The 16,035-nt window shown below is 47.4% G+C and overlaps 1 protein-coding gene across 8 annotated transcripts in view; it reads left to right on the plus strand.

Annotated features, from left to right (window-relative positions):
• Positions 1-16,035, plus strand: part of GNB1 (G protein subunit beta 1) — a 107,653-nt gene that overhangs the window by 85,576 nt on the left and 6,042 nt on the right. For all 8 annotated transcript variants that reach the window (XM_054444445.2, XM_054444434.2, XM_054444423.2 and 5 more), the window contains 3 exons: positions 767-830; positions 2,772-2,934; positions 14,027-14,093. In XM_054444445.2, the coding sequence (XP_054300420.1) occupies positions 767-830; positions 2,772-2,934; positions 14,027-14,093 (294 nt within the window). The remainder of the gene's footprint in view (positions 1-766; positions 831-2,771; positions 2,935-14,026; positions 14,094-16,035) is intronic.

A 16,035-nucleotide genomic window follows, 5' to 3' on the forward strand; every position in this document is an offset into this window, starting at 1 on the left:
TTTTTAGTGGAGACGGGATTTTACCATGCTAGCATGAGGCCATGCTAGTCTCAAACTCCAGTGATCCACCTACCTTGGCCTCCCAAAGTGCTGGGATTAAAGACATGAGCCTCTAATTTGATTTGTAATGAAACCAAACAGAAGCACTTAGGAAATGATGTCAGCCTGTCTCCGCTGACAAAGGGAATGGGTGCCAGGGGTGATGTGGCCTGCATTCGGTTGGGGCCAGGCATCTCCACTGTCAACTGTGGTCTTTGACAGTGTTTTTGTTCATGCTTTTAAAGTTGGTCTGACATTTAAAGCCTTCCTTTCCTTTCTTTCTTTCTTTCTTGAAACAGAGTCTCGCTCTGTTGCCCAGGCTGGTGTCCAGTGGCATGATTTTGGCTCACTGTTACCTCCGCCTCCTAGGTTCAAGCGATTCTTCTGCCTCAGCCTCCCGAGTAGCTGGGATTACAGACACGCACTACCATGCCCGGCTAATTTTTGTATTTTTAGTAGAGACAGGGTTTCGCCATGTTGGCCAGGCTGGTCTTGAACTCCTGACCTCATGTGATCTGCCCACCTCGGCCTCCCAAAGTGCTGGGATTACAGACGTGAGCCACTGTGCCCGACCAGAGATTTTTTTTCTTATAAATAAGTGGCTTTGTCTGAAGCACATGTAACATGGGAGCACATAAGTCACTGGAGTCTGGGTTTTAGTCTGTTGCCCTTGTACACTTTCTGTGTTGTGCGGTACTGATAGGTTTGCTTTTGTCTGTCCCTCCAGGCTTCTCGTCAGTGCCTCGCAGGATGGTAAACTTATCATCTGGGACAGCTACACCACCAACAAGGTAGGGACTGGAAAATTCCCTTCCTTGGAAAACCAACCCAGGAAACAGGGTTTTAAGCTCTGGATTCATTTTTGTTAAATCACATAATGCAGGATAGGGAAGGCAGTAGCAGCAAGCTCTGTTTGTTAGTAGTGAAGTTGCGCAGGTGAGATAGAAGCTGAGTCACGTGCTGGCACCTGTGACGGTCTCTTCCTCTGGACCAGGCACAGTTGTGCTGTTGTCCGTCATCTCCTTACCAAGCCGGTGGGGGCTAAGGACCTTCTGTGTTTCTAGGAGACCTCAATTACAGTTTTAGCAGAGTCTGGAAAGTTTCATGTTTTATTTATAGAGTGCAGAAGTATCGCTTTTCATTCAGTTATTAGTTTTTAGAAGAGATCATCTGAAAGACATCATACTTTAAAGTGTAATTTATGTTATTTTCAAGACTTAATCCAAAGTGTATTGTTTTGAATAAAAAGTATTGTCATTGGTCCAAACATATACGTAAAAGATGTAATTCAGTTTATTTTACTAAAGAATACTAAATGTGTATAAATGATTGCATTAATTACAGCAGATCTAAAACACTGGGAGAGATGTGGCAGGGTAGATTATAGGAATGTCCATTTTGGTTATTCTGTAAAAATCTTTTGTTTTCGGCTGGGTGCAGTGGCTGACACCTGTAATTCCAGCACTTTGGGAGGCTGAAGCAGGTGGATCACCTGAGGTCAGGAGTTTGAGACCATCCTAGCCAACATGGTGAAACCTCGTCTCTACTAAAAATACAAAAAATTAGCCAGGAGTGGTGGCAGGCGCCTGTAATCCCAGCTACTCAGGAGGCTGAAGCAGGCGAATTGCTTAAACCCAGGAGGCAGAGGTTGCAGTGAGCCTAGATCACGCCACTGCACTCAAACCTGGGCAACAAGAGCGAAACTCCATCTCGAAAAAAAAAATTTTTGTTTTCAAATAAGTTCATAGCCATTTGACAGGATAATGCAGTGTTTTCCTTCCAATATGTGTGGGGTTTTTTGTTTTGTTTTTTGTTTTTTTGTTTTGTTTTTTGTTTTTTTTGTTTTTTTGAGACGGAGCATTGCTCTTACCGCCCTGGCTGGAGTGCAGTGGCGCGATTGCTGCTCACTGCAGCCTCCGCCCCCCTGGTTCAAGCGGCTCTCCTGCTTCAGCCTCCTTGAGTAGCTGGGATTACAGGCGCCCACCACCACACCCAGCTAATTTTTGTATCTTAGCACAGACGGGGTTTCACCAATTTGAGGCCAGGCTGGTCTCAAATTCCTGACCTCAGGTGATCCACCCGCCTTAGCCTCCCAAAGTGCTAGGATTATAGGCGTGAGCCACCTCGCCCGGCCTGTGTGTTTTCTTTTGAGACGGAGTCTCGCTCTGTTGCCCAGGCTGGAGTGCAGTGGCATGATCTCAGCTCACTGCAACCTCTGCCTCCCGGGTTCAAGTGATTCTCCTGCCCCAGTCAGTCAAGTAGCTGGAACTACAGGCATGCGCCATCATGCCCAGCTAATTTTGGTATATTTAGTAGAGACATGGGGTTTCACCATGTTGGCTAGGCTGGTCTTGAACTCCTGACCTCAGGTGATCTGCCCAACTTAACCTCCCAAAGTGCTGGGATTACAGGCGTGAGTGACCGCACCCGGCCTAATAATGTGGTTTTGATGAGTGGGCAGCACTACTGTTAAGACCCCACCTAATCATAAGTTGTGACTTCAGTAAAACTGGACTGTGTGGATTGAATTTGAATCCCATGTGCAGCACTGGACTTCTCATTAAGTATGCTTCACCTGAGTGGCCACATATAGGAATCGCTCTCTAGATAATTTGGGCTCTTATTTTGTTCTTTTACCTCCTTTGCAGTGAAAGTTGCAGATGAGAAAATCCTGGTGTCAGTGTTGTTTTTGAACATAAAGGTGTTTGCATCATCTGTCTTTCTTTCATTAGGTCCACGCCATCCCTCTGCGCTCCTCCTGGGTCATGACCTGTGCATATGCCCCTTCTGGGAACTATGTGGCCTGTGGTGGCCTGGATAACATTTGCTCCATTTACAATCTGAAAACTCGTGAAGGGAACGTGCGTGTGAGTCGTGAGCTGGCAGGACACACAGGTACCTGTCCTTGTTCATAACCTTCAAGTGACACAAGCTATTTACCTGGGGTACATTATATGCTTTGGATACTCACTTTTTATCAATCATTTTAAAATTAATTAATTAATTATTCTTTTTGAGGTGGAGTCTCGCTCTGTTGCCCAGGCTGGAGTACAGTGGCATGATTTCGGCTCACTGCACGCTCCGCCTCTTGGGTTCACGCCATTCCCCTGCCTCAGCCTCCTGAGTAGCTGGGACTACAGGCGCCCACCACCACGCCCAGCTAATTTCTTTTTTGTATTTTTAGTAGAGACGGGGTTTCACCATGTTAGCCAGGATGGTCTTGATCTCCTAACCTCGTGATCCACCCACCTCAGCCTCCCAAAGTGCTGGGATTACAGGTGTGAGCCACCACGCCCAGCCTTTTTTTTTTGTTTTTAAGACAGAGTCTCGCTGTGTCACCCAGGCTGGAGTGCAGCAGTGCATTCTTGGCTCACTGCAACCTCTGACTCCTGGGTTCAAGCGATTCTCCTGCCTCAGCCTCCCAAGTAGCTGGGACCACAGGTGTCCGCCACCACGCCCAGCTAATTTTTGTATTTTTAGTAGAGGCGGGGTTTTGCTGTATTGGCCAGGCTGGTCTTGAACCCCTGACCTTGTGATCCGCCTGCCTTAGCCTCCCAAAGTACTGGGATTATAGGTGTGAGCCGCCGCGCCTGGCCTTATGAATCATTAAATGAGACTGGTTCAAATAAAAGTCAGTAATGGCCAGAAGTTTTCTGAAGAAAACTAAAAACAAGCCTGATATGCCTTTACCAGTAAGAAACTTGTGGATTTGCACTGGACATGGTGGCTCATGCCTGTAATTGCAACACTCCGGGAGACCAAGGTGGGAGGATAGCTTGGAGCCAGGGGTTCGAGACCAGCTGGGGCAACAAGGCTAGACCCCTTCTCTACAAAAAATGAAAACCAGCCACTCACGGTGGCGCACAACTATGGTCCCAGCTCCTCGGGAGGATGGCTCAAGCCTGGGTGGTTGAGGCTGCAGGGAGCTATGATTGCATCATTGCACTCCAGGCTGGGCGAAAGTGAGACCCTGTCTCTGCAAATGAGGCAGAATAGAGCCCTGTGGCCGTAAGTGCTAGGTAGTCTATTATCTCATCAAGATTTTGTTTACTTGTGACACTAATTCATCATGAAAGGCATACATTTGCTGAAAGAGGATGTCCTATTCTAGTATTTTACCTCTCTGGCTGTATTATCTGTTCTCAGACATTTTATGCCCCAGTACTTTTTGATAACACTCCGCCCACTTCACATGCAGTGAAAGAAATCAGTTCGTGGAGTCACTAGTCACAGTTGACACCCATTAAGCAGTCTGTTAAATCAGTTAATTTTGGCCAGATTACAAGTATAACCTTGTCCTTTGAAAGATAATGCTGCTGCTGCTGTTGATTTCTGTTCTCTGTTCTTTCCTGCATTCTGCTTACTTTGGAGTTGCCGCCTTCTTAATTTTCCAGCTGCCTAAAGTAGATCTGCAGGCCACTGGTTTGCTTCCTTATCACTTTGCTTCCTTTTCAAATATAATCAAGTTTTAAATTTCCCTCTAAGCATGGCTTTAGCTGCATCACACACTTTTTTTTTAATATTGTCTTTTTTTTTTTTTTTTTTTTAAGATGCAGTCCCGCTCTGTCACCCAGGCTGTAGTACAGTGGTGCAATCTCGGCTCACTGAAACCTCAACCCCCTGAGTTCAAGCGATTCTCCTGCCTCAGCCTCCTGAGTAGATTACAGGCGTGCACCACCACGCCTGGCCAATTTTTGTACTTTTAGTAGAGACGGGGTTTTGCCATGTTGGTCAGGCTGGTCTCGAACTCCTGACTGCAAGTGATCTGCCTGCCTCGGCCTCCCAAAGTGCTGGAATTACAGGCTTGAGCCACCACTTCCAGCCTATAATGTCTTTTAATTATCATTCAGTGTGAAACTTTTAATATCCTTATGAGTGCTTATTTGACTTATGGGTTATTTAGATGCATAATTTTTACATATCTGAAGTTTTCTTAGTTATTGTTGATCTCTAATTAGATGCCATTGTGCTTAAAGACACACTCAGTATCGTTTCAGTCCTTTGACATTTGAGGCTTGTTTTTAATGGAGCTGATGGTCTGTCATGGTGGCCGCGCTGTGTGCACATGGGAATGATGTGTGTTTTTGTTGTATCTGGGCCTGATTTTCTACATACATGTTAATTAGAGCAAGATTTTTGGCATGTTCAAATCTTCTGTATCTTTCTATGAAATGCTCATGCAGGGCTGTTAAAATGATTATGGATTTTCTAATTTTCCTGTTAATTCTGTCAATATGTGCTTCAGATATCTTGAGCTCTTTTAGTAGATGCCTTTACTTTTATTGTCTCTTTGTGATTAATTGACCCTGTGACCCTGCTCTCATGATGAACTGTTCTTTCTCACTCATAATGCTCTTTGTTGGGAACCGCTGCTTTTTCTGACTAATATAGTCAGCCCTGCCTTCATGGGGGTCCTTTCAGCTTAACTGTGTCTTTGAAAATAGTCTGTTATAGACCTCACATCATTGTTGGATCTTGGTTTTTTCTGCCCGCCTTTGGAATATGCTTTTGCACATTTATATTTCTTACTGTAGCTCTGCTACTTTGCCACCTTTTTGTCCCTTCATTTTTGTTTTTTGGTTGTTCCCTTCCTACCTTCCTTTGAGTTACTTGATTACAGGCATGAGCCACCACACCTAGCCTGGGTTACTTGGTTTTTTAAGAAATCTATTTTACTTTGTCTGGTAAACCATTTTGCCTGATGTCTTAGTGGTGTCTTTAGGGATTACATCCGCACTGTCTTGCAGACCTCTAGTTACCATGGTCCTAGTTGATAGGAAACGTAAGGAGCTCACAGCAACGCGGGCTGCTGTCTGCCCTTCCTCACTCTTGCGGTTTTCATATGCGTTACACCTGTGTGTGTTATTAGCTCCATGATGCATTGTCGTATTCTTTAAACATCCTTAGGAAATTAGGGGTCTTATAATGTGAATAAATATGAAAAGCATGAAATAGGCCAGGCATGGTTGGCTCACACCTGTAATCCCAGCACTTTGGGAGGCCGAGGCAAACAGATCACCTGAGGCCAGGAGTTTGAGATCAGCCTGGCCCACATGACGAAACCCTGTGTCTACTAAAAATACAAAAATTAGCCAAGCATGGTGGCATGCGCTTGTAGTCCCAGCTGCTCAGGAGGCTGAAGCAGGAGAATTACTTGAACCTGGGAAGCGGAGGTTGCAGTGAGCTGAGATCACTGCACTCCAGCCTGGGTGACAGAGTGAGACTCCGTCTCAAAGAGAAAAGAATGAAATAAATCTACTCTGCCCTCCAGAGAAAGCTTCCGTGTCCAGTGCCCTTCCCGCTCTCCTGCAAAGGCGCCTTCTGTGGGTGTCCTGTCGGCCGGGAGCCCTACCCGGAACAAGTCATGGTTAATGCAGGTCTCGGTTCTGGTGCTAGCAAAGCACTTAGTGTTCATTTCTCTAAGATTTATATTTTGCCTTTATTCTTGAAGGGTATTTTTGCTGGATATCTAGAATTATGGGTTGACTCTTTTTTTAATTTATTTTTCTTTTTTTTTTTTAGCAGTCTAAAGATTTGTTTTGGTTTTTAGCAGTTTGCACGTAGGTGCCTCGGTGTGATTTTCTTTGCATTTATTGCGCTTTGGCATCTTGAATCTGTAAATTTGTCTTTCACCAAATTTGGGAAGTTTTAGACCATGTCTTCAAATGCATCCTCTGTCCTTAGTCCCTGCCCCTCTGTGCTGCAATACACACGCATCTGTGCTGTCCCTGAGGCTCCGGGGGCTGGGGTTTGTTCATCACTTTCCCACTTCAGATTTGTTCCTTTTTGTTGTTGTTAGCACCGCTTACTTGCTTTTAACCTTTTTATTTCCATTCAAGTTCATGTACTTGTTACCTCTGATAAACTAAGGCTATCCAGCAGATTCTTTATGTCAGATATTCCTTCTGCAGTTGTAGAGTTTCTATTGCTTTTATTTAGAAATTTTTTATTTTCCTGCTGAGATTCCCTGTCCTTGTATAATAGCATGTTTTATTTTGCATCCACAAGGAGAGTTGAATAGCTGCCTTTAGAGTTCTTGTCTGCTGTTCCCACCATCTCATCTCGCTGAGGTTGGTCCTTGTGGATGTCTCCTCTGGATTCTGAGTGACATTTTTCTATTTTTTTAGTACATGTAGTAATTTCAAATTGTATTGTGGACATTGTAAGTGTCGTGTCATAGAGACTTTGTGTCCGGTTACATTCTCCAGAACTAACTGATGTTTAGTTTCGTTGTATCAGGCAGTCTGTCTCTGTCTGTCTTGTGTGGCAGCAGCAGAAACCTCTGTTCAGCTTTTCTGCGCTGGCTGGGCTGCATGCCTGTGCACTTCAGGTGTCGGATATCTGGTCAGCTGTGTGTGTAGTTTGGGACTCCCTTTCTGTGGCTTTCTTCTTTGTAGTTGTTATCCTTTCGCTTTCTGGCTGTGGTTGCCCAGTAATCTACTGGCTCTTGAAGACCTTGGCCACAGGTCTTGTGTGTGAGGCTGTAGCCTGGGGTTGTCACAGACAGTCCCCTCCTCAGGGAAAGCTCCTTAAGAACATACCATGCCCTGCCTTTCTTTTCTTCCAGGGGAGACTCCTCCAGTTTCTACCTGCTCTTGTTTTCATGCTTTCAGGTGTTTGGTTTTGTATTTTGTGCAGTGCTTATAGTTTTTTCTGTGAGAAGGTAATGCCTACAGATAGGAGCCCCTGGCCATCGCTGGGAGTCCAGCCAGGCAGCTCACACCAACCCTGTAAACCACACAGCTCTGTCTGATGCAGCACCGTTTTTGGAAAGGTGTTCTCTATGTTCAGCAGTCCCTTCCCATGACCGTCAGAGTCTGTGCATCTGTTTCCATTGGTAATCAAAAGTTGCTGGGTTTAACACTGACTGTATTTGTCTTTGAAACCAAAGAAAGAAAAGCCAAAAATACTCAAGAAAATAAAAAAACTGGTATTAGTAGGAATATTTTAGAAATTTTATTTCCTTCATATTTCATGAAATTTTACTTCTAAGGAGTAGTGTTATTTAAAAAAAACACACACACATTTGGCCTCTTAAGAGTGTTTGTGAGTCTGGGTGACATAGAGAGACCCCGTCTCTACAAAAAATACAAAAACTAGCTGGATGTGGTGGCATGCACTTGTAGTCCCAGCTACTCGGGAGCCTGAGGCAGGAGAATCACTTGAACCCAGCAGGCAAGGTTGCAGTGAGCTGAGATCGCACCACTACACTCCAGCCTGGGCAATAAGAGCGAAACTCCGTCTCCAAAAAAAGCTTATTTCCAGCCCTCTGATCTAGTCTCAAATTTTTATCAAAGCAGATCCCTAAGGGCCAATGCAGGGAGACTCAACGCTTGCTCTTAGAGCTTTGTTCTTTGCATACCTCTTGGGCAGTGGAGACACGGCGGCCCTTGCCTGGATCATTCTGATCAAGATGGCTACAGATACATAAGCATTGATCAGAAGTCCAGCCTAAGGCCTTCATGATACAGTGTACACAGCTGTCAGTGACAGAGCCCACTGTGGTGGCCAAAACTTGGCATTTTTAGGCACGTTGTCTTCATATAGTGAGAAGCAGAACATTTTCTATATTCATGAAAATAGTGGATTTTTTTCTGATAGGCCTCACAAGCTTGGACACAGAAGGGGATATATGTTGTCTCCCCGTAAACCCTGCTTCAGGAGCCACAACAGGGCAGCTGGTGACTGGGATGCCTGCTTGAGGCTCACTGTTGTCAGCCCCAGCATCTCAGCTGCACTGGTGGGCCTCACAGCCTCACACCATCATGGAGGCACTCGTGGTGCCCGGGCACTCCTCTGTGCACCCCTCTGAGACTCACTTTCACATCTTCAAGTTACTTCCTCATCTCTTTCATTTTCCTTCTTACTGAACTTGAAGAAAACACCTCTGCTCTCCAAGTGCACGCCTCGGTGCAGGGCTGGGCACCTTTCCCTCCAGGTCTAGGCTGAGCCTGTCCCTCGCCAGCACGGTCTTGTTTTTGCTCCTTGGAGCCGATCCTGGGGCGGCACAGGTGCTCCTGAAACCACCTGTCGGAGGAGGACTAGTGAGGGACTGGGCGTGGTCATGGCTGACTTTTTGGCATTTGCCCACCTGCCTTTCAGTGTGTCCTGTGCTCCTCCCTTGGGTGGGATCTCCTTGCCCTTGCTCCCAACAGGGATGTTCTCCAGGGTGCAGGCAGGAGAACTAAACCTTTCAAAGTGTGTTCATTGTAGAAATTTTGGAAAGGGGGCTGGGCGCGGTGGCTCATGCCTGTAATCCCAGCACTTTGGGAGGCTGAGGCAGGTGCATCACCTGATGTTAGGAATGCAAGACCAGCCTGCCAACATGGCAAAACCCCATCTCTACTAAAAATACAAAAATTAGCTGGATGTGGTGGCAGGTGCCTGTAGTCCCAGCTACATGGGAGGCTGAGGCAGGAGAAGTGCTGAACCGGGGAGGCGGAGGTTGCAGTGAGCAGAGATCGCGCCACTGCACTCCAGCCTGGGTGACAGAGCGAGACTCCATCTCAAAAAAAAAAAAAAAGGAATTTTGGAAAGGAACTTTGAATCATCTTCTTTTATGTTGGGGGAACCTATAATTCCATCCAGAATTACAGTATTATACAATAGTTATGCAGTAGTATTATACAGTATTATATAACTATAGTATTATACTGTCGTTCTGTAACTCAGGAGCTGTAGAGAGTTTCATGGTGTGGTGCACTAATTTGTTCCTATTGTCAGACATTTAGGCAGTTCACAGTTTCCCACAATTTATTATAAACATTGCTGCAGCAAACACCATCCTTATAGATGGATGGTTTCTCAAGCCCATCGTCCTGTCCTTGGGTAAGTTTCCTCACAGGGCTGCGTCTAGCCACGCTTGTGTGTCCTTCTTGGCTTTGCTGTCTTCAGGTCGGCAGCCATGCTGGGTAGAGCAGTGTGTGCACCCATGCTGTGCTCTTCCCGGAGCCTGGTGATCTGCTCCTTTCTAGACTCTGGACTCGCTCTATCCTTGAGGCACCTCTGCTGACACCACATGCCCAGGAGCCCGTCTTTCTCCTGCACTTCCATTGTCTGCCCTGCCTCTCTTCAAGCCATCCCCTCTCTCCTGGACTTTAACAGCCTTGTCCCTACAGCCGGTGGTCCCTATGAGACACAGGACAGCCCTTCACACCCACTGCCTATATGACCAGACCACTGCGAGGTCCCCAGGCCGCGTTTCAGCCTCTCCTTGAGGCACTTGGTGCCACCTTTGTGCCCTTGCACCTCCTCACTGGGTGCACACTTTTGTTCAGGGTCTGTTTTCCCTGCCCCTCTGCAGGCTTCCAGAGGGTGGCAGCACAGGCCCCCGCACCAGGGGAGGAGGGGCGTGTTTTCACCTGAAGTGTCCCCCCACACATACCCAGGGAATTTGTTCAAATTCAAAAATAACAGAAATAGTAACTGCCTCCATTTACTGAGAACTTCTTAGGTGCACAGACAGCTCTGCTCCTCCCATCAGTTCCCCAGTTACATGGGGAGGCTGGGACTGTAAAAGAACTTACAGGAACTTTCACTGCTACTCAGCTGCCATGCTGACAGTGGAGCCCAGGTATTTCTGATTTCAGAGTCTGCAATCTTCACCACTCGTGGCCTCTTGGCCAGAAGGCCCTACGAGGCTTTCCTGGAAGAAGGGGTTAGGCCTGGTCTCTTTGCACAGACTGGGCCTCATGGAGTGTGCTTGCACCCTGGGCACTGCACCACCCATCCTGCTCTCCAGCCGCACTGGACACACCTCACCCCCCAACCTGAATATGCACAGACACCCCATCCTGCTCTCCAGGCCGCACTGGACATATCTCACCCCCCAACCTGAATATGCACAGACACCCCATCCTGCTCTCCAGCCACACTGGACACACCTCACCCCGCAACCTGAACATGCACAGACACCCCATCCTGCTCTCCAGGCCGCACTGGACATATCTCACCCCCTAACCTGAACATGCACAGACACCCCATCCTGCTCTCCAGCCACACTGGACACACCTCATCCCCCAACCTGAACATGCACAGACACCCCATCCTGCTCTCCAGGCCGCACTGGACATATCTCACCCCCCAACCTGAACATGCACAGACACCCCATCCTGCTCTCCAGGCCGCACTGGACATACCTCAACCCCCAACCTGAACATGCACAGACACTTAGAGTGGCCTCTGGTTGGGCAGAACCACCTAACATAATACATATCTTATAAGAAAAAGTTGAACATCTCATGTAAATTATTGGACACTCCTGAAAATGAAAACATAGAATAGTTGTATGGGTATTTGGAGCATGGTTTTCCTGTTAAATGCGTGTGTCTTTCAAACCATCATAAAGTCACAAAATTGTAAGTCGGGGACCACGTGTGGCTTATACATTTGGTCATTCCCCTTGTCCTTCATAGTTCCTGTCAGCTGATGCTTGTCCACATCATTTTATCAGCGCTTGAGAGCTGTGATTTTAGGGTTCAGTCTCTGGTTCTTGGAGTAAGAAGCTGATGGGTTCTGTGTAGCTTCACTATAGCCTGTACAGGGTGGGACAGAGAGGTCATCTTTGAGACCTATGAGGTCATGTTTTTTGTTTTTTTGAGGCAGAGTCTCACTCTGTTGCCCAGGCTGGAGTGCACCAGCATGAACTCGGCTCACTGCAACCTCTGCCACCTGGGTTCAAGCGATTCTCCTGCCTCAGCCTCTCGAGTAGCTGGGATTACAGACCCAGCGCCCACCACCACAGCAGGCTGATTTTTATATTTTTAGTAGAGACAGGGTTTCACCATGTTGGCCAGGCTGGTCTCAAACTCCTGACCTCAGCCTCCCAAAGTGCTGGGATTACAGTCGTGAGCCACCGCGTCCAGCCAAGGTCATGATTCTTTCATGCAGTAAACTTGGGAGTGCCTCCGCCTGGTCCCCTGTGTGAGATGCAGGCTGTGCTGAGGTCTCCATGACTCTTCTTTCCTGCCCTTCTGTGCTCACATTCAAACAGTCTAAGTGCTACAAGGCTCGGTGGCATGGTCTGGATGGGCATCTGACAGGGTGGGGGTGCTTCCCTGAAGCAAGGGTGAGTGTGAACCAGGAAGCCAGTGGAGGAGGGCTCGGGTGGAGACCCCGGAGCACGACAGCGAGCTGCAGGGCACTACAGGGGGCGCCAGGTTTGCAGGGCTGTCCTCCTCTGAGCTGGACTTGGGTTCACCTTTGTGGTCTCTAGTGTCCCTGTGGTGCGGCCTCCAGGAAGTATTTGACCACACATGCTTTCATAGGCACGTAGTTAATATTTTGAGTTCTGTCATCTATGCATATTTTTCTTCTGTCAGAGCCAGTTTAATAATGTTTGTTGGCCAGGCATGGTGGCTCACGCCTGTAATCCTAGCACTTTGGGAAGCCAAGGCGGGTGGATCACAAGGTCAAGAGATCAAGACCATCCTGACCAACATAGTGAAACCCCATCTCTACTAAAAATACAAAAATTAGCTGTGTGTGGTGGCGTCCACCTGTAGTCCCAGCTACTCGGGAGGCTGAGGCAGGAGAATCGCTTGACCTGGGAGGTGGAGGTTGCAGCGAGCCGAGATTGCATCACTGCACTCCAGCCTGGCAACAGCATGAGACTCCGTCTCAAAAAATAGTGATAATAATGTTTGTTAAATAAATGCTTTGTTTTCTCTGTAATCTTATACTTTCTACATTAAAACCCTCAGTGGGTTTCTTCTTTTTGTGCATTTTATTTTTGTTGTTTGCTGATTCACGCAGTGTCACATGACTCCCTGGGGTGTAGTTATGGGGAAGGCATTTCAGTAAACACTCAAATCTAAACAGGTGTCTCAAGAATCACCAGTGCCACTGGAACCCCTGAATCTTCAGATTAGGGCCAGTCTGTCACCAACCCTGGGCACACATTAACTGGTTTGTTGACCCTATGCTTTTAGTTCCACAGTAAATACCAGAACTGTGATCAATGTACAAAAGAAATAATGGTCAACAGAAGTCATTAACAACTTGAACTGCCGGGCTCAAATGATTCTCCTGCCTCACTCTCCCGAGTAGCTGATTACAGGTGCTCGCCATCATGCCTGACTAATTTTTGTATTTTTAGTAGAGACCAGTTCATGTGTGGATATTGCAGACTGATTTTTTGTTGTTGCTTTTCCTCATTTTGAAAGTTGTTTAGGACGGGGCATCTTGGTGTGTCCTGCTCTAGCCTCTGACACTTCCTTCCCAGTGGGAGTGGGTGGGAATACTCAGAGACACAGAATCGTGCCGACGTTGATGTGGGTGTCACAGCCACTGTCCCCAAGAAAACAAACCCACCCACACATATTCAGGAGCACCCCCGTGTCTGCAGTGTTGCTGCCATGCCGCTTTCCTGTTGCCTTCGCTATCCCTTCCATGACCCGCGGGCCCAGCCGCCCCGACCCTGTGGCCTCTGTTTGGATCCTCCCTCCTCTCCTGGCTCCCATCTTGTGAGGTTCCTATTGTCCTCTTCCTTCCCCTAGCACTCCCTTTCCGATGTCCTCTTTCAGTGATTCTCATTCTCTGTCCCCGCTGGAGCGTGGGCTGTAGGAGAGCACGAGGTGTCTGTTTTGTTAAGGCTGTGTTCCAGGTGTCTGGATGGTCCCCTTCCTGGGCACTGGAATCAGCTTCCCCTGAACGAGTAAATAGACGAGGGATCCCCAGCCTTTGATGTGTCAAACAGTAAAGCAGATGAAAGATGTGTGTGTTTCATGGGTGTGGTTTCTGCTCCTGCCCCCATCGTGGAGCTGTGGGTCTCCGTGGGACGTGCTGTCCTGCCTGGCCAGGCTCTCACCCTCACCAGCAGTGCGTGTGGACCTTCTGCTATATGCACAGATGGGAACAAAAGGTCACTAGCAGGGTGCTGGTCTTACCTTAGACATAGAGCTTCCGCGGCCAATGTGTTTCTCTATGTATGAGGCTGGATGCAAGGCCTGCTGGATTCAGCTCATCACTTAGGCCTGTTCTTTGCCAGGTTACCTGTCCTGCTGCCGATTCCTGGATGACAATCAGATCGTCACCAGCTCTGGAGACACCACATGGTAAGTACCTGACCCGGGGCAGGCAGTGCCTTGAGAACCCCACAGCCCCTGGCACATTCCTCTGTGAACATGGAGGAAATAAGATTCTTGACATAATATTAGGCCATCTGTAATTTAAGTGGCCGTAAGATTTAAAACACATAGTAGCAATGTGTGAATTCATTATACTTTTTTTTTTTTTTGAGATGGAGTTTTGCTCTTGTCAGCCAGGCTGGAGTACAATGGCTCAATCTTGGCTCTGCGACCTCCGCCTGCCGGGTTCAAATGATTCTCCTGCCTCATCCTCCTGAGTAGCTGGGATTACAGGTGCCCGCCACCACGCCTGACTAATTTTTGTATTTTTAGTAGAGACCAGGTTTCACCACATTGGCCAGGCTGGTCCTGAACTCCTGACCTCAGGTGACCTGCCCACCTCGGCCTCCCAAAGTGCTGGGATTACAGGCATGAGCCTCCGTGCCCAGCCTCATTATACTCTAATAAATTTACAGAGTTTAATTTTCAGCAGCTAAGAACTAAAATATACATTTTTCTTTTCTTTTTTTTCTTTCTTTTTTTTTTTTCTTGAGACAGTCTCTCTCTGTCTCCAGGCTGGAGTGCAGTGGCGTGATCTCAGCTCATTGCAACCTCCGCCTCCCAGGTTCAAGTAATTCTCCCCTCTCAGCCTCCCGAGTAGCTGGGAACTACAGGTGCGCGCCACCACACCCAGCGAATTTTTGTATTTTCAGTAGAGACGGGATTTCACCACGTTGGCCAGGATGGTCTCTATCTGTTGACCTCGTGATCCGCCCGCGTCAGCCTCCGAAAGTGCTGGGATTATAGGCGTGAGCCACCATGCCTGGCTAACATAGATATTTTAACTACAACCAGGCTCAAAGTACCTGCTCTTCTTTTTTTTTTTTCCCTCTATATATTTGTACCTCCTTAGGTGATGCTAGGTGGGAGTACGGCGGGTTTTGATTGTCCCTTTCTGATAGCATCATGTCATTGTGAACAATGAGCACAGACTAAAAATAACAGACGTCACAATTCAAGTGATTCCATCAGACTTCATTTTTAGCGTTTTCACCTTACAGGTAAACGGAAGCCCACTTAAATGCTAGAATTTTTTCATTTGTGGCATCAAAGTACTAAATTTAATGTCCAGATAGTTATTTTATGAGAATCATTTTAGACTTCAGCTGGCCATGTGGGTTTTTCTGGTCTTCTGGGGCATGATTTGGTGGCAGGAGCTGTGCCCAGCCCAGGGCACAGACCCCTAGTCACGCAGTTGGTGGGGTTCACTGAGACATGGGCCCTTAACCAACTTGTCAGCAAAGCATCTGCGGTATTATAAGGTGTCCTCGTTGTATAAATTTCATAGATTTTACAAAAGTTTTGTCACCTAGATTGTCAATCTTGAGAAGACTTTATTTATTAGAAGATATTTTTAAAGTGCTTCTGTTCATTAATCATTTTTTTTCAGACTCTTTTACATATCTTGCTTCCCTTCTGCACCTCAGGCCCTAAAGAGGAGACTCCCTGTGCGGTGTCTGTTGAGACTGGCTGATTGGATTTGCATTGCCAGGCCCAGCCAGGCTTTCCTCTGAGGCTGACATGAACGGACAGTGCTCTCTGGTGTTGCCTTCCATGGGTCAAGGCACAGGAGAATAGTATGTTGGTGGGCGTGTGGCCCTCAGAGCTGTCCTTACACCTAAGCCAGGCTTCTGCTCTGTGCAGGGCTCTGTCAGCATCTCACCTTTTGACAGCTTGTTAGGCAGAAACATGATAGAATACCAGGTATGGCCGGGCGCGGTGGCTCACGCCTGTCATCCCAGCACTTTGGGAGGCCGAGGCGGGCGGATCACGAGGTCAGGAGATCGAGACCAGCCTGACCAACATGGAGAAACCCCGTCTCTACTAAAAATACAAAAAAAATTAGCCGGGCGTGGTGGCACATGCCTGT

Source organism: Pongo pygmaeus, chromosome 1 (genome assembly GCF_028885625.2).
Source record: "Pongo pygmaeus isolate AG05252 chromosome 1, NHGRI_mPonPyg2-v2.0_pri, whole genome shotgun sequence".
NCBI lineage: Eukaryota > Metazoa > Chordata > Mammalia > Primates > Hominidae > Pongo > Pongo pygmaeus.